The sequence below is a fragment of the Bacillus rossius genome, chromosome 10 (genome assembly GCF_032445375.1).
Source record: "Bacillus rossius redtenbacheri isolate Brsri chromosome 10, Brsri_v3, whole genome shotgun sequence".
Taxonomy (NCBI): Eukaryota; Metazoa; Arthropoda; class Insecta; order Phasmatodea; family Bacillidae; genus Bacillus; species Bacillus rossius.
Window position 1 is genome coordinate 13,435,745 of NC_086337.1, and position 21,245 is coordinate 13,456,989.

Below are 21,245 nucleotides of genomic sequence, written 5' to 3' on the forward strand. Positions count from 1 at the left end.
TCACGACCTTGACCGTAAAATTGACATCTTTAATTTTAGAACAAAAAATTTCGTTAAAAAAAAAATTGGCTGTCTGTAAAGTCGGTTTACGGACGATAGTTCAACGTGACAACGTCATAACAAAATATTGATGAAATGATTGATCCAGAAGAAAATGAAATATCATATTCGGCCTGAGACTGAGCCGTAATAGGTTTTTGCCACCAAACCATTTTGGCATAAAAAATATCATATTCTTTGATGAATAATTTTTTTTTAATTTTTCTATCTTTTGTGTGATAAAATTTACCTCTGCATACTTTTATGAATAAAATTGAGTCATTTTTATTGAATTATCACTATTTTGTATGGATACAAAGAAGGAGTGAAATGAAATCCATTAATTAATAAATTTACTTTTATTTGCGTTCATTAATTCAAATATATTTATTACTTTTGAAGTGTCGCGCGCGCCTAATTTATTTTTACAAGTATAAAAAAAACTGCAGCTACCGGGATTCCATCCGTCAACCTTTGGATTAGTACAATTACAATTAATAAGTTGTTTATTCACATGCTCTTTTACATTTTACAAGTTTGGTACATTTTTAATTGACATTCCAGCACACAGTGCTCCTTTGTCAGGATTTGTTTATGAATATTTACAGTAATTGGATTATGTTATAATTTAGTTTACTTGAGTTATAAATAAAAGGAAAATTTTAAAAAACCTTTTAAGTGTTTTTGGAGCCTTTGGCTCAATGTTTCTTCAATGGGATGTTGTCAAATATAGGAACGCTTATGATAATTACATTATTTACAGATCCTTATGATTAGTACATTATATAGAGAAAAATTTAAAACACGTTATTTTCATTGATATTTACAATTGATAATTACTAAAAAGATATTATTTACAAAAAGATATTTACAACGACACAGTGGTGGGCGTTAGTTTACAATCACATCACTGGCACTATGGTTGGTGTCCAGGTTCTTCTGGAAATCAAATTTGCCCAGTCAGGGTGGCTTTCCTGGGTGATAGTCAGTTATTAATTTATTGGGGTGTGTGTCGTGAATTCCTATGTTTTGAATGAGTTGTGCTGTTTTTCGGAAAATTTATGTTTGTGTACTGTGTGATGACTGTTCTTGGTGAGTCAGTGTTTGCGAGTTCGTGTGGCTGGATGTTGGTGACATGTCTGTATTTACCGAGTGTCGATCTGAGAATTTTGTTTTAACATGTGGTTATTGGGTGAAACCGGCTGTCGGGAATATGTGCATAGATTATTGAGGCCTATATTAAAACAGGTATGATAACGGCCTTGAAGAGGCGAGCTCTATCCTAATCTGGTAAGGGACTGTGGGGGCGTAGAATGGAGGAGAGCGAGTTAAAAGCGCAATAGGCCCGGGCAGTAGCAAATGAGAAGTGCTGTGAGAAGCGCAGTGTGCGATCCAGTGTCACACCAAGGTATTTCACTGAATCCCTCCACTTCACCACTACGCCTCCCACGAACAGTGCTGGGAGCAGATGGGGGCATCGTCTGGTGAATATTATGGCTTCTGTTTTGCTAGGGTTGGGAATGATGCCCCAGGACGTGAAGTAGGTGTTGACTTGGTTGATGGCCGCGGTCAGCCGGGCTTTAATTTGGACGGGATCGTGGTGTGTAACCAACAGCGCGGTATCGTCCGCATACATCACTATCGTGCATTCGGGGGTTTGTGGGATATCATGGCAGTAAAGTGAGAAAAGCAGTGGGGATAGTGTTTAACCCTGTGGGACTCCTGCCATGGTTTGTCTGTGGGATGAGGTGGACACTTCCACCCGCACGCTGTCCAGGAAAGAATGAAGGATGAATCGGAGTGCTGGGTTAAATCCTAAGAAGGCTAGTTTAAGGATAAGGGCTTGGTGATTAACTGAATCGAATGCACGACTTAGGTCAAGCAACAGCATGCCAGTATGAACACATTGGGTGAAGTTGAAGGTGATAGTGTCGGCGACATGAGCTAGGGCGTGTTGGTTTGATAGGTTACTCCTGAAGCCAAACTGGAATTCTGGCAGCGGTTGCAGACGAGCTACTGTCGTCTCCAGCCTGGCCAGCACAATCTGCTCCGCCACCTTGGAGATGATCGATAGCAGATATATGGGACGGTACAATGCTGGAAGGTTGGTAGTACTTTTCCCTTAGTAGATTGGCACTACAGTAGCCTCACGCCATGAGAGTGGAAAGTGACCAGTCATGAGATTGCTGTTGATGATGTTCGTGAAATATATGAGTGCTTTGCGTGAAATTGACTTGAGGAGGCGACGTGTGATGCCATCGATGCCTGGAGCAGCCCTGGACCTCACATGCTTGATTTATTTCAGTACCTCTCTGGGTGTGGTCAATTTTAGGTCTCCAGGGACAGGGGGAGGGGGTGGAATGTAGTGGGTGGGCAGTTTTGAAATATGAGGTGGTACTGATGCCGGGGTGAATGACTTCACAAAATGGTCAGCCATGCACTCCGCCCTGTCAGCCGCCGACTCGGCCACACCAGCATCCGCCACCAGTGGCGGTATCGCCGGCCTGGAAGAGCGGAGGTCGCGTGCAAAGTGCCACACTGATCCATTCGTGAGGGAGAGAGCACGGAGTTTTTCGACTTCGCTCGCTGCAGTCCATTCAGCGACAGCCACCCTGCACTGTCTAAACAGTGCACTGTAGATGTCCCTGTCATGCTGTTTGCGTGTGCTTTGCCATCGACTCCGGGCCTGGTTGTGGGATGTGATGAGTTTATTTATGGGTTTTGGGAAAGGGACTCCAAGATGATGTGGTTTGACTGTAGGTATATGTAGTGAGGCTGATGTGATGATGATGTAAGCAAAGTGAAGAACATGCTGGTCAAGTTCTTCCTATGTGCGGGCCTTGTAGTGCAGCTCTAGCTGCTGGTCCATAGCTGTTGTATACATTTTCCAGTCAGCTAATTTATAATCATAAATGTGAGTGGTGGTGGTAGGGGTGGCTGTGGTGTCTATAAGGCTGCCAGTATGGGAGTGGGGATGGTAAGAGTATGTATCGGGAGCATGAAGTGTTAGGGTGGTTTCCATTAGGTATTTACGTAAGGCAATACCTCTATAGTTGTTCCTGAGACAGCCCCAGGACGTGTGCCTGGCGTTATAATCGCCAGCTATCAATACGCGTGAGTCCAGCCTCCTTGGGAAATGGTGTCGTTGGTGGGATGTAGAGAGCTACTGCAGTGAAAGGTGTGGGGTTCGTATGCATTCGGACGGCCATTGTTTCCACATGCTGCATGGGCGAGATGAATCGCCTGTGGTGTGACAAGGTCCGACGCACAAGAAGAGCAACACCTCCCTGTGCTCTGTCCAACCTATCAGCTCGGTGCGTCACATATCCCGGTACTGTGAACGGGATGCCAGTACTGAGCCACGTTTCCGCCAAGAAAACCAGATCTGGTTTGTGAAATGATATGAAATGGTTGAACTCGGCTGTTTTATTGATAATGCTGTTGCTATTCCAGATTGTAAATCTAAGGGAAGGCATTGGCAAGAGCTGAGAGCACTGAACATATCACTGCGCACTTCTCAAGGTAATCCTGCGCAGATTTGAACTTTCTTACGGCATCAAGGACAAAAGGAACCCACTTTAGGAGATTAAGTTCTTTTACCATCTTGATTAATTCAGTTATTTCGCTAAGAAGGTTAGGTTCCTGGTTATTGGTTTGATTTTTAGTTGGAGGTTGCATCTTACTGGAAATGAGAGAAGGTAATTTTAAGGGGGCGCGGGTGTCTCGGTTGGGAGCATGTGGTTGTGCTGTTTGTTGAGGTGCAATTGTTGGAGAAAAGTTGTGAATGATTTAAGTGTGCTAGCAAATGTGGTTTTCGGAGGTCGCAATGACGGAAAATCTGAATTGTTAGTGTGTTGTGGTGCGGGTTGTGGTACTTTGCTCACCTTATCATTTAACATGTCTATCCTGACTAGGCAGTCCCTGGCAGCTGCAATGTGAGCAATGTTGGGCAGCTCATGCTCCATGCAGTTCACACATGATGGGACGTCATCTCGCGTACTGTTACAGTCAGTGGAGGAGTGGTCACCTGGGCAGCGTACATAGCGTGTCTTCATGGAGCACTGGACACTGGAGTGGCCCCAGAGCTGACAGTTGATGCAGCGCTCCAGCTACTGCCGGCTCCTGTACGTCTCGAACCGTACCTGGATATGGTCCAGGTAGTGAGTACCCAGGACCGAGGAGAGCTGGATGGTCCCCTGCAGTGTTATTAGGAACAGAGGGACAGGAATCAGCACCCCTTCAGGAGTCCTCCTGTACATCCTCTTGATGGATTCAACATCTATTCCCATAGCGGCAATGTGGTTGGAGAGTTCAGCTAGATCGCAGTAGGCACTGAGTCATCTGATTACAAACCTGCTGTTGCGTTGATCTGGTCGGGGGTGAGTATAACTTTCAAAATGGTGCGATTTTAAGTATTCGAGGACAGCCTCGTGATCTGCTGCTGTTTCAGTTCTAATTTTGATATTATACCTGGAGCAGTTGAGTGCAAAGTTTTTTTTAAGGATTCGTGACAGTTCTTTCTTGTGTGTATTAAAAGCTTGGTTCAGTCCTGTTTTAACAGTTATATGTGGCATTTTGAATTTCTGTGATGTGCTGTTCGGTGGTTTGTTAATCGATGTCGATGGTTTGCTGGGTGCAGCGCTTTCTGGTGCTCTATGTGGCCGTGTGATGGTCTTGTCGACAGGTGGGTAGTACACTGTCTTCGCTGGTGGTGCCTGGGTCTTCGTGGGTCGTTGTGGTGTGTTGTCATTGGGTGTCCGCAGGCGCCCTTGTTCGTCGATATTCAGCAGTAGTGAAAAATTTGTTGATTTTGAAGGCCTTCAGCAGTGGCCTCGTCTCTGACGATGATGGTTCCGAGTGGAGTTTTCTTTTGGTGGTATCTCGCACCACCCGCCAATCTTCTTGGTCCATGTTATTGACAGATGGGGTCGAGTCGAGTGATGAGTTGTGAGTGGCAGGGGTGTCAAGCCTTGTGATGTCTTGCTCTATTTTTGTTGATTGGTAGTTGGTAATGTATCACGTGTAGTCATTTTCGCTCACTATGTCAGGAATGTCATCGTCACTGGTGAATTTTTGTGGCCGAAAACTTGAAATGTCTTTTAAAATATAGTTATGAACATTGTTTGGGTCGGTATCAAATTTTCGGAGATGTAGCCTACTCTGTGCATTACGAACCCCTCATCAGCTTCTGCGAGGTTAAACAGGCCTCCGCAATGTTCAAAAACAAAAGCTTGATCGACACATTCACTAATGGCTGGGCAATACAGTTCGTGATAGTCTGTTTCTAATATTGTCACTGAGGAAGCCATTTCGGTGGTAGTATTTATTATTTCGTGTAGGCAAGATTTATTGTGTGCCCTTCTATACAATTCATTGCTCCGTGGAGTAATGTCACTATTGTCTTTGGAATGAATTTCTTTGAAAATTTGCGCGCGAGCGTTTTTACAGTCGACTTTCTCTATGGAGCTTTGGAATGAATTTCTTTGAAAATTTGCGCGCGAGCATTTTTACAGTCGACATTCTCTATGGAGCTTTGGAATGTATTGTTTATATTGATATTATTCACAATAAATTAAAGATTATAAAACAGAAATTAAAACTTACCTCTGCCGAGGCACGAACCACATTCATTTGTGCACTCACATAATTGTTTGTAGCACACGATTTTAACACTAAAAACTCCGCCTTCGGCGCACAATACAGTGTATTCGCAAAAAGCCGAGCACTTGGTCAAACACACTACCAACTTCGGTGATCGGAAACTTGAAACATTTAGTTACATTTAAGATTTATGTCCTCGGTTCAATTCCCAACGAGAGTAAACATGTAATTTATTTACAAAAAAAAATTAATATCCTAAATAACGATTACAATTTTTGACTTGACAATGTCTAAAAAATCGATGAACGCCGGCTGCACGCACGAAAAAGTGTCCCGTAACGCACATTGTTCCACTACGGATGTCCCACTACGGATGTGTCCTGTTATGCTCATTGTACGCATGCGTGGCATCTCTCTTCCACTCGATTGGAACAACCATCGATTTGACTTTTCAATCATATTTTCGTCGTTTGAAGTATTAATAATATGTAATTTAACGATCGTCCACCGATTTTCAGTACAAAGGGTACGGTTATTTAAAAGTAATGTTGAATATTCAAATACTTTTTTAACGAACAATGGTGTTTTACAGTTACACATAATAATTCAAATTACACCCGGGATCTTTTGCACAATGTTTTAAAAAATATTGTAACACATTATAAATAAGTTTGGTGTATTTGGGATGCGTATTTGTTATAAAATCGTGTTATAAAAACGGGCGGACTACATGCGTTTATAAACTTCCACAGTACAAAACAATTTTTTTATAATTATATAAATATATCACATCTGAAACGAGTGATTCCAATATGGCCTTGTGGACGTGTGGTTAGCATCGCTGACTACAAATCTAAAGGTTGACGGATCGAATCCCGGCCGCTGCAATAATTTCATTTTTGTACTTGTAAAAATAAATACGGCACGCGCGACACTACAAAAGTAATAAAATATTTGAATTAATGAATGCAAATAAAAGTAAATTTATCAATTAAATTGTAGATTTCATTTCACTCCTTCTTTGTATCCATACAAAATAGTGATAATTCAATAAAAATGATTCAATTTTATTCATAAAACTATGCAGAGGTACATTTTATAAGACAAAAGATAGAAAAATTTTTAAAAAAATTCTTCCTCAAAGAATATAATATTTTTAATGCCTAAATGGTTTGGTTACATAAACCTACTACGGCTCAGTCTCAGGCCGAATATGATATTTCATTTTCTTCTGGATCAATCATTTCATCAATGTGTTGCTATGACGTTGTCGCGTTAAACTATCGTCCGTAAACCGACTTTACAGACAATCATTTTTTTAAGGAGTCACACCCCACATCTTGGATTCTAGAAACATCGTACTTTTTGTGTCGCCCGTCATCTTGGATGTGTATGACGTAATGTTTTCACGTTCCGTTTGGCCACCATCTTGGATTCTAGATCGTTGCTATTTTAGTTACGGCCGCCGTCTTGAAAATCCACATTATTATGCTATGAAATAGGACAATTTTGAAAACAAATAATAAATAAAAATTTGAATTAAGACATTATGCCATCTTGAATTATGACGTCACGGCCACCCTCTTGAAAATTCGTAATTATTATTAGAAAAATAGGGAAAATTGTAAAATGTATCTAAATAATTTAAATTCAATTTTAAAAATTAAATGAAAAACAGCACTAATGTTTAGGAGTTTTCGGTCCGAACCCGGCAGGAGCAAACAAAAATACGGATCCTTCCTCCATTGAAGCCACCGACAGACTATCCTCCCACCACCAATGCCAAGAAGATAAATTGCCATTTAGTATGACATCACGCCCGCCATCTTGTTTTCGTCTGCTGAAGGCTGCCATATTGGATCCGACATATCGTTTTCGTCAGCCAGAGGGTGCTACCATTATATTATTTTAAGTTTTACCCACTCGAGTGCAATAATTATTCATTGCCAGGATGCCATTGTAAATCAGTATTTAATTAGCTAGAAATTCAAAAAATACAAAATTCATTAAAAAAATCAGCAAATAATTTATTAAATTATTCACTCGATTACAGTGCTTGGTTCAATCCTTGATCGTCCGAAAAACATATAATTTTAGGTAAAATCTCTTATTTAATAAAATATGGTGGTAAGTCATATAAGAGTCTTAAATTCCTCTACTACCAGCCTCCAGAAAGCCAATGATGATGACATATTGGCTGCCATCTAAAAAATCCATAATATTTGTCCTATAAATTTGAAAAACATTCCAAAAATAATTTTAAAAAATCGTCTTTTGAAGTAAGCTTGACTCAAAAGATGACCGTTCTTGGTTTGATTCTCAGACAGTGATAAGTGTACCTATAGCTTAAAGTGCCTATAGCTTTAAATTATTTTTATATTCTATTTCCCATTACCTTTCATGGAGTTTATTAATAATTCACTCTACGAAAAACGACTCTATTCAAGATGCATGTCCGAAGAAATAAACACGTTGTCACTGTGCCTACCAGAGAAGTATATTTTTCGAAAAAAAAAAAAAAAAACAAAAAAAAACTCAACAGACCATGTCAAGTGTCTGGTGTTTAGACCAGACATCTCCGAACCACGAGACGATCATGTCCTGTGTACAGACTTAACGATCCACAATCAATTTAAAGGAAGCCCATTTGGAAGCACAATAAAAAAAAAAGGAAGTTGTATTACGAGAGAGCTCAGTATTCGTTAGAATTCATATTACAAGAAATAAAACAATAATTTTTTAATCTAAATAATCTATATTATACACATCATCTATATTATACACATGCAAGTTAAACGAGGGATTATTGTATTTAGCCAGCTTTCCTCAGTTCTTTAAGTATGGAGGCTACTTCGTCGATGTACTAGTTATTTCCTTCACGAACCAACACCACTAACAGACCCAGGCGAATAACCAATATGTTAGGATCTTTCCATGATATATAATTAATCTCTTCTGCTATCGTCATTTTCCTGGAATGTATGTTATTAATATGTTTAAGATCTATATTGTCCCAGTGTTCATCGTAAGCTTGATCAGAACAATTTATTTTATCACGCCATTTCCATCGTTTCGGTCTCAGAGCCTGATCACAGGTTTCGATCTTGCCAGCTTTAGGTGCTTCATCACAGTATTTGGTTTTGACACCAGCTTCAGAGTCACTATCGCCATTACGGTAGAAGTCAGCATCTTCACCCCAGATTACTGTAAGAATTTGAAATCGTTGATGTCGAAGCTTCTTCATCATCTTCAAGTTTTCTTTTTAAGTGTCCACCATTTTTACAAAGTACGGAGGATCTACTTGAATTCGGCTTGAACGAATTCTTACTTTTCATGTTAAGAATTCCTCCATTGTCTTCAATCTTCGATAAATCATCAACATACTTCAATTTAAGTTCTTTGTCGAGAACAGAATAACAATGAACATAATCTCGTTCAAGATAAGGAAAAATTATTGCCATAATGCAGAACACTCTTCTTTAGTTTAATAGCTCCATTATTGTCCTCTAACTTGTAAGTAGGCTTGGCGTTACAAGTTCTGCCATGTCGTTTAAAGCTCTATCTTCGCGTAAACGACTTGCTACAGCGAACGGAACGTATTAGTTTGCGTAGCAGATTTTTAACATAGTCATTCTTCTCGTATTGTCTACCATTCTTCCTCAAGATAAATTCCTTGCTGCAGAACTTACACATTTGTCTAGCTGCAGACCTCAAACAGGGATCCATATCAGTTACTGAGACTTATAGTGTTTTAAGAATTTTTTTCTCCTTATTTTCACGAGTGAGTGTGACATTAATAACTACGCAACACTCACAAGTGTAAGAAGTTTGTAAATACGGCTTAAACATTAACAATTATAGGGTAGTTCCGGGAGAGATGGACCATGTTTTTTTGTTTTATACATTATTCTGAATATTTGTGTTCAACGACATATATTATTAATCCAAATGAAGTGCAGTGAAGTTTCCTTTACGTTTTGGAACATAAATATCTTGAATCTAAATATTTTGTATAACTTTCACTCTTTTAAAATAAAAGTTGCATGGTCCATCTATCCCACAGTCCTATGGGTGAGATTGTCCACATGGTATGGGATAGATGGACCAGAAATTATAAAATTTTATTAGAAAATTACAGTTTGCTAAATACAACATTTCACTTGTTTAACTTTTTTAATACAATAAAGGCATTGCTAGGGACAGTAACAAAATATTTAATATAATTTTAAAAAAATAGTAAAAATATTATTTTAGTAACTAATTTCAGCTGAAAAGGAAAACAGAATTAAAAATTACAGTTAACTATCAATCAAACTAAAATCTAAATATTAAAATATTGTGTTTCCAAATTAAATATTCACTCTGCCCTACGCCTTCCTTTTAGTAATTTTTTTCCACATTCGTGACACACATTTTCATATTGACTGCAGCCTTAATGAAGCCAATAATAACACATTACACACTGAAACCACTCGTCGCACTTTTGTGTTTCGTTATAATCTTCTCCGCAACCAACACATTCATTTTCATTCCACTCTTCTGGTAGACCATCGTCATTTTCATCATTTAGAACTGGAGGGTCTTCACTTTCCGATGAATGAGGCAGACTTGAATTTCCTTTATTTCTTCTTCCTCTTCTCGTAGAAAAATTGATTTTCTTCTTCTTTTGCATCATGTGTCCTCCTGATGTTAAATTTGGCCTGTTTTTGTTCTTTGTTTTTGTTTTTGTTCTTTTACTTGTTTGCATTTTTCTCGTTCCGCTCTTTTGTTCAATTTCTTTTCTTGCTCTTCTTTTCGTGTTTTTTCTTCTCCTTTAACACTGCTACGTTTTCAGGAGAGTTGAGAATTTTGGCTAGATGTGCTGGTTTACAACTTTGTCGTACTAATTTAGCTTTCGTTACCAAAGGCACTGGAGAAATATCACACAACATTTTACTGGGTGTTAAATCTTTCGACGAAATGTTTTGCGGTATCTTTTCAGGTGTAGCAACATTGCATCTATTTACATAAGCTGTCTCACTATCGAAAATCCCAAGGGACGGTGAAATGTTCTCTGATGAGGTCCCTGGAAGAGAAGTTTGAGAAGTCACAGGCAAATAGGAGAGGTTCTCTGTCAAAGATCCTGGAAGAGAACTTTGAGAATTTCCTTGGAAAGACGAAATATTCTCTCCTGAATTTACTACAAAACATGTTCTAGAACTGATGACACTTTCTTCAGTTGGCGTATCAACATGTTCAGTTTCTGGCTTGGTCCCATCTGAAGTTAGGTTCTGCCCATTGGTGTTTGTAAGAAAAGCATATTCTGGGATTACATTAGGGTTGAAAGGTATAATTGCAGTAGCTCTAAAGGCAGAGATGCCATTTTCAACTGATGCTGACTTGTTCGAGGCAGCACTCAGCATTTCTCCGAACTGTAGCCTTGTTAATTTTCTTGAAGGATTGTTTGCCATGAGTTGTTGCAAGCCTTAAAGTAGTATGACTTCAGAGACTTAAAAAATACCCGGTCTAATGGTTGGAGCCAATGTGTTGTGTGGCTTGGGAGACTCAACAAAATTATTCCGTTGCTCTCAGCAAATTCAAGCATTTCTGTGTTGCTAGTGTGTGATGTATGGCCATCCACTATTAGTAGAACATATCCTTGTGGTTTTCTTGGGGGAAATGGTTTTGAAACCAATCAAAAAAAATTCAGAATTTACATAGCTGATTTTTGTGACATCTTACCCACAGATCCCGGAGGCATTCCATCTGTGTACTCGTCTATAGAGTTCTTGCCCTTGAAAATACAATATGGAGGAATAAATGAACCTTCTCCATTCACACATGCCAGAATTGATATGGTTTCACCCTTTTCACCCGATGTGATCAAAGATACATTTCGAGAACCTTTTTCTGCGATAACTTCTCCAGGCTTATTGTTTAGTGGCAGACCCGTTTCGTCCATATTGAATATATGCCCGGGCTTATCAATCAAGTGGTATTCAGACATTAACTCTTGAAGCAAATCAAAATACTCCGTCACAGAAACTTTATTCATTCCCAAAGCTCGAGCTACTGACACTCCTTCAGCTTTTCTGACAGTGAGATCTGAATGCCGAGATAAAAATGATTTAGCCAGTCGTATCCTGCCATTTGTTTTTCTCTGTCAAATTTGTGGCTAAGATTCAAGCGTTCTGCCAAGTGAAAGGCCATCGATCGAACACTGTTTCTTGTTGGTGCAAATCCATGCTTTTGAAGTTTTTTAATGTGCTCAGCCATTTTTCTTTCATTTTCTTCACCTAATATAGATGAGGAACCAAGACTTCTCTTCGTGACATTATTGGATCGCAGTCTTCGTTTTAGCGTATTTTTGGGTATACCAAAATTTCTGGCAGCCTCATTTACACCCATCAGCTTTTTATCAACAGCGTCAACCGCTCTATGTAGACTCTCTTCTGTCCATAGGTTTCGAGTGGATATGCCTTTACGCTGGTAAAATGTTGGCATTTTCCTAGGGGGGAAAAGGACCCAATAAATTAACTACTATAGTCTACTGATAAAATTAGTAAAAACAGCATGTATCATGGTTTTAAGAACACATAGTTTAAAAAAATACATTATTTCAATTATCACATAAGGGTTTATTAGTGTACAATTTCCGAAGCAATGCGCCTAGCTGCTGTAACAATATTAAGGAAAACAAACCACGGTGCCCTAAGTACCACAAGTATCTATATCTGTATGTATAATTTTCTGACAAATGTGTTAAATTACTGTATTCATTGTTATTATAATTAAAATAGTTAAATGTTTGCCGGAGAATCAAATGTGTTTTTTTAAATAAGTTATGAATGATGAAACTAGCATATATTTAATTCTTATTTTGATTTTATGTATATAGGCCAGTTATTTTATATACAAAAATTTTCTGCTACAACAGGCTTCAACAATAATTTTAAAATCTTTATCTACCGATTATTTTATTTAGGCTAATCTTCCTTCAAAATGCCCTATTCACACTACACATATACGAGTATACCATGTACACCACTAAAATAAGTGGTCCGTCTATCCCTAAATGTGTCTGGTCCATCTATCCCAAAACTATGGGAGAGATGGACCAGTCAAAAACTACGATATTATTTGGAAAACAAAGCTCCACGTAAGCTTATAGTAAAGCAGAAAGTTCAAATATATCCTTAACAATGTGAATATAATAAAATCATGCATTAAAATAGTCAACACATTAAAAGAGCTGAATGCATTAAAAACATTTTTCACCTACCTCGTTACAATAGGAACGTTTTACTTGTAAACTGGGTTACATAGCATTCCAAAAACTTAATCACAACAATAACGCGTCCACCATCATCGAACAAACTGGGTACAGCTGCATTCCAGCGACTGGTTTATGAACTATTAGCAGTGGTCCATCTCTCCCGGAACTACCCTATCTACTAATCCAAAGATAAAGATATTGGCAATGATTAATAAACATAACTTCAACTATGATCTCTATTTTATAGGTTCCCACAAGTTATATAGCACATTTGGCAAGATAAAATAAAATCCAATATAAATGTAAGTTTATACTTATAATTAATTTGGAAATCATGCCTGCGGTAGTAAAAGGGAGATATGCTTGGTTATATTTGGTTAACGGATACGGCCAAAGCATCCCTGTGGGAAAAGTGGCGAGGGGTGAGAAGTTTGGGAATTTAGTTTAATTAACAGGTACTAAGCAAAACTACTAATCAACAAACAGATAGGTTTGAAGTTTATCTGTATTTCAAATCAAAATGCGATTGTTTATAAAATTTGAAAATAATGTAGCTACCTGTAATAAGGTGATAATTAATAAAATTCTGAGCAAAGCTATAACCAAAATAAATGAAAATGTAAGGTAACCGAAGGCATAATCTTAAATAAAATGAAATAGGAGCGTGTTTCATATTGTTTTAAATTTGATTCCTAATGATTTCAACAAGGTAAACCACATTCTCGAATACTCTGAAATGGAAGTTATAAAATCCGGTGACTAATATATTCAAAAGTTTTATCATTTTAAATGTTATAAATATTACATGTTCTTGTTATGAGCTAATTATTTTGTGAACCAGATAATTTATTGTGTAAATTTTTATAGTAAAAACATTTTTCAAAATATTCGCATGAATGTCTTCCAACGGTAAAATATCAGTAATACCCTGAAATGGGCACGAACGAAGCAAGAGATTATTAGCTAATAAATAATATAAAAAAATTTCATATGATAGAGAACTTTCATTAAATTCTTAGATTTATCCAAAGTACAACAATCCACATATTGGTATTTTACCTGAAGTAAGCTCTTTCTTCTGAAATAATTATAGGCCTTGTAAGCATACGGCTCACTATAACATGCCCCAAGTTATGGTAACCAAATTGTTCTGTAATATCATGAGCATACAATATTTAATGGGATTGGGCGCCTTGTGTTATGATTAACATAACCTAGTGATAATTAGTACCACAATAAAATAAAAATAACATTTATTTTTAAAGAATACTCGACAAGACATCAACACAGATTTCTCGAATATGTCCAAAAGAAAACAAATTATGTCCAAATCTATGTGCAGTTACGTTGGGAACGTGTTTATTAATTTTCAAAAGTCTATTTATTATTTGCCTCCAGCTAGTCAGACACGAGACTCGGACTCCAAGGACTACTGGACCTGTGTGCGACAGATTGATGAAATAGTTCGTGTTTCTAATAAAATTATTGAAAACACATCAATGCTAATTACGTGCGTGATTTTTATATTGTTCACTGGGACGGAGCTATCGACTCACGGCGCAAACGTCTCTAAATGATGGTGCAGCCAGCCATACCTGAGTCCTGGTACAAGGGAATTTCTCAACCTTATAATTCGCGGCAAAGTCGTCGCCGCGTGCTGCCTTCATTTGCTGACGTCCGTAGTGATTCGTTTTCGCGTTTAACTACACCTTTGTAGTTAAACACGACGCTTGTCTGCTTCAAACGTCCAAATTCCGCAAGGGAATTATCGCCGAATCACGCCATATTCCCGGCGTCAGAAGCACTTTTTTTTGTTAACATTTTAAATTTCACATTGTTGGTATTATCCGGCCAATCCAAACGTAGATGCTAGGCGTCATTATTACAAGCGACCAATTATAATGTTATTGATTCGAACCACGGCCGAATGTTGTTGATTTCATGCGTCGTTATGGCAACGTACGAGGCCGCTGACGCTCGTGGCCACGCCAAACAAAACACTGCCGAAAGTCAGGGAACGAAACATAAACAAAACAAATGAGCATCAAAAACAGTTGCAGTGAACCTGTAAATACCGTAGTATTACAGCCTATTGCTTTTTAATATTTATGGTTTTACACTAGTACTAGACATATATTAATAAAAACTAGATTATTATATAATATAGTATTTAACTAAAACCTGTTTATAACAAAATAAATAAAATTGCTGTTATATGAATCAGACATGTTAAATATAAAATTTAATGTAAATTCGTTAAAATTAAAAATATCTTAGATGAATAATTGAGAGTATTTATAAATGGCTAAAATAATACATTTTATTTTGTCTGATGTATTTGTTAGAAAATAATGCCTATTTTCAATATATGTTTTCGTTCACAACCAAACAAATAAATAAATTTACAAAATCCTAAAGGGAATTCAAATTACTTGTTAATAAGTTAGAAATGTCATTATATTAAATTCAGGGAAAATGTTTTCTTTAAATGTTTGGGTGTGTACACTAGTATATAAAAAATTCACATTTTAAATACCTATGAAATTAAATTTATTCAAAACACATATATACCAGAGTTCATTTCTAGTTTTACATTATGTTTATATATCAAACACCATTGTGTTTTTTATCAAATGAAGGAAAATACAGTTTATATTTTCTTGAAGGAGACGCAGAGAGAGAAAATATCTGGGTATTTTATACGGGAATAATTTTATAAGTATTTGAAGAATACCAATAACTAACCAATAGTTAAAAAAAATTATTTTTAAACAATTTCCAAGGTATTCTGGTAGTTCTAAAAAATACCAATATTTAATAACAGAAACTTGTCTCACTGACTGAAAAGAATAATTAGTTATATAAAATAAACTCACGTGTATCACATATATGACCTTTGAACCCAGGAGCGCAGTCGCATTTCACCTTCGGTCTACACATTATGATGTTCCGGCACTCGTTTGTAGTGGGGGAACATGTACCACCGCAGTCATTGCCAAAACTGTTGGGCCCACAGCCTGAGAAAGAGAGAAACAAATTAAAATAGGGGAGAGCAGGGTAAAGTGGCCATCCTAAGATAAAACGATACATAAATTTTATATTGTAATTAAAATTGAAATATAAAATAATCCTTCATATAATATAGTTTTCGTACAATCCAAAAAATATTAATATCTTTATGTCTTGCAAACCAGTATTTTTTTATTAATTTTTTTAATTAATTGTACCAAATGGCCACTTTACCCGCATATGTCGGGTAAAACATTAACACAACTCATTATAATAATAATTGTAAAACCAAGGTGTGTATAAGTAGTATAGGATAGCCGGTCCTGAAACAGGATTCAGGTTGTGGTGACTGTGGTGACACCCGCCATCTTGGATTGTGACGTCACGGCGGCCATCTTGGACTCAAAATTTCTCAAAATTCCTCAAAATTGACTCATAATTCCTCAAAATTGACTCAAAATGACTCAAAATTTCCCGTTTTCGAGGGAAAATTTCCCGTTTTCGAGGGAAATTTCCCGTTTCGAGAAAAATTATGATTTCGAAAAACCACAAATGTCTTTTGCCTTAGAAAGAACACAAATTCCTAAAATAGGCTTAAGCATCCTTAACTCAAGCCTCAGTTAAGCCTCTATCAGGATGTGACATTGACCTTTGACCTTGACCTTGACCCCGACGGCCATTTTGGATCCGCCATCTTGGATGACGTCATTTCGTTTTCTCGAACATTCCGGCATTGTGTTATCCGCCATTTTGAATTATGACGTCACCGTTGCAGTTTCCATTACGCCCGCCATCTTGAAAATCCGCAATTTTTATGTTAGAAAATCAGGAAAAAATTTAAAAATCATTAAAAAAATTATTTGATCGAATTAAAAAAAATTAAAAACCACTGTTGCAGTTATCGTTACGGTCGCCATCTTGGATTATATAAATGTTGCATATTTCGTTACACCCGCCATATTGGTTGAGTACCATGTCATTCTTACACTTTACGTTATGACCACCATATTGGATTCTATTAATGTTGCAATTATCGTTATGGTCGCCATCTTGAAATTTAGTCGCCATCTTGAAATTTAGACGCCATCTTGGAAATCCGTAATTTTTATGTTAGAAAAACGGGAAATATTCCAAAATTCATCAAAAAATTAACTTAATAGAATTCTGATTGATTATATCGATTCCCGTCCTTGGTTCGAAACCGGTGAGGGCAAAAAAAAAATCAGATCCTTCCTCCACAGAAGCCACCTACAGACTGACCTACCACCACCAATAACAAGGTATTTACCATCAGCTGGTATGACGTCATGTCCGCCATCTTGTCTTTGTCCGCTGGAGGCAACCATCTTGTTTTCGTCTGCTAGAGTGTGCTGGAGACATGTTAGTATAATGTTCTGTCCACCATAACTTTGACCTTGAACTTTGACCTTGACCTTGAAATTTGAACCTTGACCTTTGACCTTGTCCGTGAACTTTGACCTTGACCTTGACCTTGAAATTTGACCTTGACCTTGATGTCCATCACGGATCCATCATTTTATGTTCAGTACGTGCTAGTGGTCATTGCCACCATCAAGTTTTCGTCTGCTGGAGGTCACCATATTGTGTGTACTCGTCTTACCATCATGCTAGTTTTATTCTAACATGCTACAGTGCAGTAATCATTTATTATTACTGAGGTGCCCGCCATCTTGAAATTCAGCCGCCATCTTGAAATCATGTAATTATTTAGCTAGAAATGCGGGAAAAATTCCAAAAGTCACCGAAAAAATAAATTACTAATTTTCAAATTGTTTCGATGGATTCCTGTCCACGGTTCGATTCCTGACCAGTGACAGTTGTAACTAATTATTAAATAAATTTTAGATTATGTTTTCCATTACCTTTCGCGGAGTTAATTAATCATTCACTCTACGAAAAAAACTCAAGTCAATATGCCTGACCAACGAATTAATCCATTGCCGATTAGCCTATTATTAAAGTCTAATTGTTCAATAATCTGAATAACATATAAGCCGTTCATGTACAAAACCACACATATAGACCAATTAATTGCCTTCAGTCCATGAGACCGAGTCATGTCATTATCAGACGTATAGACTAGTCATTTCAGGTCCGCATGACCTTCGTTAGCTAATTATATTCAATTAATCCGTCGTGACATTGTTTATACTTACTAAAGGACCAAGTGACCTTGAAAAATATTTTAGTAACACCAAGAGGTTTTTAAACTAGTAAATATTCAATCACTACATTTTGTACTACGCACAATCAACAAAAAAGGAAGCACATCATAGAAAAGGCAGCACCATCAATGAAAAGCCAGCACCACCACCGAAAAGGCAGCACATTTGGAAGCACCGACAACGAAAAGGAAGCACCATCAACGAAAAGGCCGCACCGACAACGAAAAGGAAGCACCATCAACGAAAAGGCCGCACCGCCAACGAAAAGGAAGCACATTTGGAAGCACCGACAAAGAAAAGGCAGCACCGCCATCGAAAAGGAAGCACATTTGGAAGCACCGACAAAGAAAAGGCAGCACCGCCAACGAAAAGGAAGCACATTTGGAAGCACCGACAACGAAAAGGCCGCACCGGCATCGAAAAGGAAGCACATTTGGAAGCACCGACAACGAAAAGGCAGCACCGCCAACGAAAAGGCAGCACATTTGTAAGCACCGACAACGAAAAGGCAGTACCGGCATCGAAAAAGGTACCACATTTGGAAGCACCGACAACGAAAAGGCAGCACATTTGGAAGCACCGACAACGAAAAGGCAGCACCGTCAACGAAAAGGCAGCGCATTTGAAAGCAGCGTCAACGAAAAGGCAGCACATTTAAAAGCACCGTCAACGAAAAGGTAGCACATTTGGAAGCACCGACAACGAAAAGGTAGCACATTTTGGAAGCACCGTCATCGAAAAGGCAGCACCATCAATGAAAAGCCAGCACATTTGGTAGCACCGACAACGAAAAGTCAGCACCGCCAAAGAAAAGGCAGCACATTTGGAAGCACCGACAACGAAAAGGCAGCACCGCCAACGAACAGGCAGCACATTTGGAAGCACCGACAACGAAAAGGAAGCACCATCAACGAAAAGGCCGCACAATCAACGAAAAGGAAGCACATTTGGAAGCACAAGTTACGAGAACTAAGTCTTAGTTAGAAATCTGAATACAAGAAAAAAAAACATTAAATTTTTATAATTGCAATTATTTATTTCTTTACATTATACAAATACAAGTAAAACAAGCCATTATTATATGTAGCCAGCTTTTCTCAGTTCTTTGAGTATGAATGATATTTCTTTGATGCACGAATAGTTTCCTGCACAAAGCGAGTCATGTAGAAGTCTTAGCCGGTCAACCAATATGTTTGGATCGTTCCATGAAGTGTAATCAGTCTCTTCTACCACCATCTTACTTGTTTGATTATTATAAATATTATTTTCTCTGGTGTCTTCCGTTTTAACTCCATCCTCAGGCTAACTTTCATTATCGAGACAAGATCATCACAAGCTTGATCCGATTTATTTAATATATCACGATGTTTCCATCGTTTCAGTCTCAGGACACCACCACAGTCTTCGATCTTGCCTGCTTTAGTTGCTTCATCACAGTCTATACCTTTGTCAACAGCCGCAGAGTCGCTGTAGCAATCACCGTAGAAGGCATCATCTTCACCCAGATTACCGTAAGAATTCGATGTCGATGATGTCGAAGCGTCTTCATCATCTTCATGCTTCCTTTTTAGGAGTCCATCATTTTCACAAAGTAGGGAAGATCTACTTGTATTCGGCTGGAATGTATTCTCACTTTTCACGTTAAAGATTCTTCCATTGTCTTCATTCTTCCATAAATCATAATCGTCCTTCAATTTAAGTTCTTTGTCGAGATCGGAAGAGCCGCGATCATAATCTCTCCCAAGACAAGGAAAATTATTGTCGTAATGCAGATCACTCTTCCTTAGTCTAGTAGAACCATCGTTGTCCTCTAGCTTGTACACAGGCTTGGCGTTACAAGTTCTGTCATGTCTTTTTAAGCTCTCTCTCCGCGTAAACGACTTGCTACATCGAACACAACTTATCATATTACGTAGTGGATTTTTATCACAGTCATTCTTCTCGTGTTGTCTTCCATTCTTTCTCAAGATAAATTCTTTGCTGCAAAACTTACACCTGTGTCCTTTCGATACAGCAACAGTCACCGAATCAGGATTCATATTAGTTACTGAGACTATGGTCAGATGCAAACTGAATTAAATTAGATACATTACTTAAATATAATTTTTAATTTTTCATCTGCAAGAATTAAGTTACCTCATACAAAAGAAATTGTTACATGTGGTCTCGATTATTAGCATGAGATGTCGCCACGTGTTGTGTTGAGTCATAATTTATTTAGTTGTTTTATGTGGTATGCGGAAAGCTCACTAACGATCGCAAAACAAGGAAGGCTTCGCTAGACATCAAGGAGAAGGAAGTTCGTCTTACATGTTAGTGCTCCACAGATGTCTCATGACATATTATTTGACTGAGTAATGGTTGCTTAATTTTTATTTCCACCTGGTAAAAAAAAAATTGCAAGTGCTGATTTAGTAACAGTCATTCTCGAATTAAATGTAACTCTAAATAACACGTCATGACTCATTAGGTAAAAAATCCGTCATGCAGAGAGCGGTTTCTCATAATAGACAGAAGCACTTGAAGAAACCACAGGAATAATCAGGAGTACACGGAGAAATCCATCATAATATTGTCAAAAATAATAGGGAGCACACGGAGAAAACCATCTCACGTTTCTTTGTTATCATATAAATACAGAAAAAATATTTAAAAATAAAATAAATTAATAAAAAAATTTAAATTGAAAAAATTTAAATTGAAAGCAGGAATAATCAGGAGCACACGGAGAAAACCATCATAATATTGACATGGATAATCAGATGCACTCGGAGAAAACCACCACAAGTTTTCTTTGATATCATAAAATTACAGGGAAAAAAAATATTTAATAAAAATAAATAAAAAAAATTACAAAAATACATAAAATTCTGGCTTGTACTAGAACTATATCTTTGTTACACAATGAGAAGTTCACAAGCTAGCAGAATCTATTTATGTAAATTTGACCTTGACCTTGAAATTTGACCTAGACCTTGAACTTTGACCTTGACCTTGAACTTTGACCTTGAACTTCGCCGCTGTCGCACTTCCCTTCACTCGGAATCCGCTCGGAACTGTCGCGGCTTAAGTACCTAGGGGCGTCCTTCTCGAAGGGACGAGAGGGGCTGATAACGAGTCGCGTCATGCCGGACCGACCTGACGCTCGAACAGTC

General features: G+C 37.8%; 1 protein-coding gene across 2 annotated transcripts in view; it reads right to left on the reverse strand.

Annotated features, from left to right (window-relative positions):
* LOC134535791 (uncharacterized) overlaps positions 1–21,245 on the reverse strand; it is a 443,681-nt gene that overhangs the window by 109,929 nt on the left and 312,507 nt on the right. For both annotated transcript variants that reach the window (XM_063375065.1, XM_063375066.1), the window contains one exon: positions 15,772–15,912. In XM_063375065.1, coding sequence (XP_063231135.1) covers positions 15,772–15,912 — 141 coding nt within the window. The remainder of the gene's footprint in view (positions 1–15,771; positions 15,913–21,245) is intronic.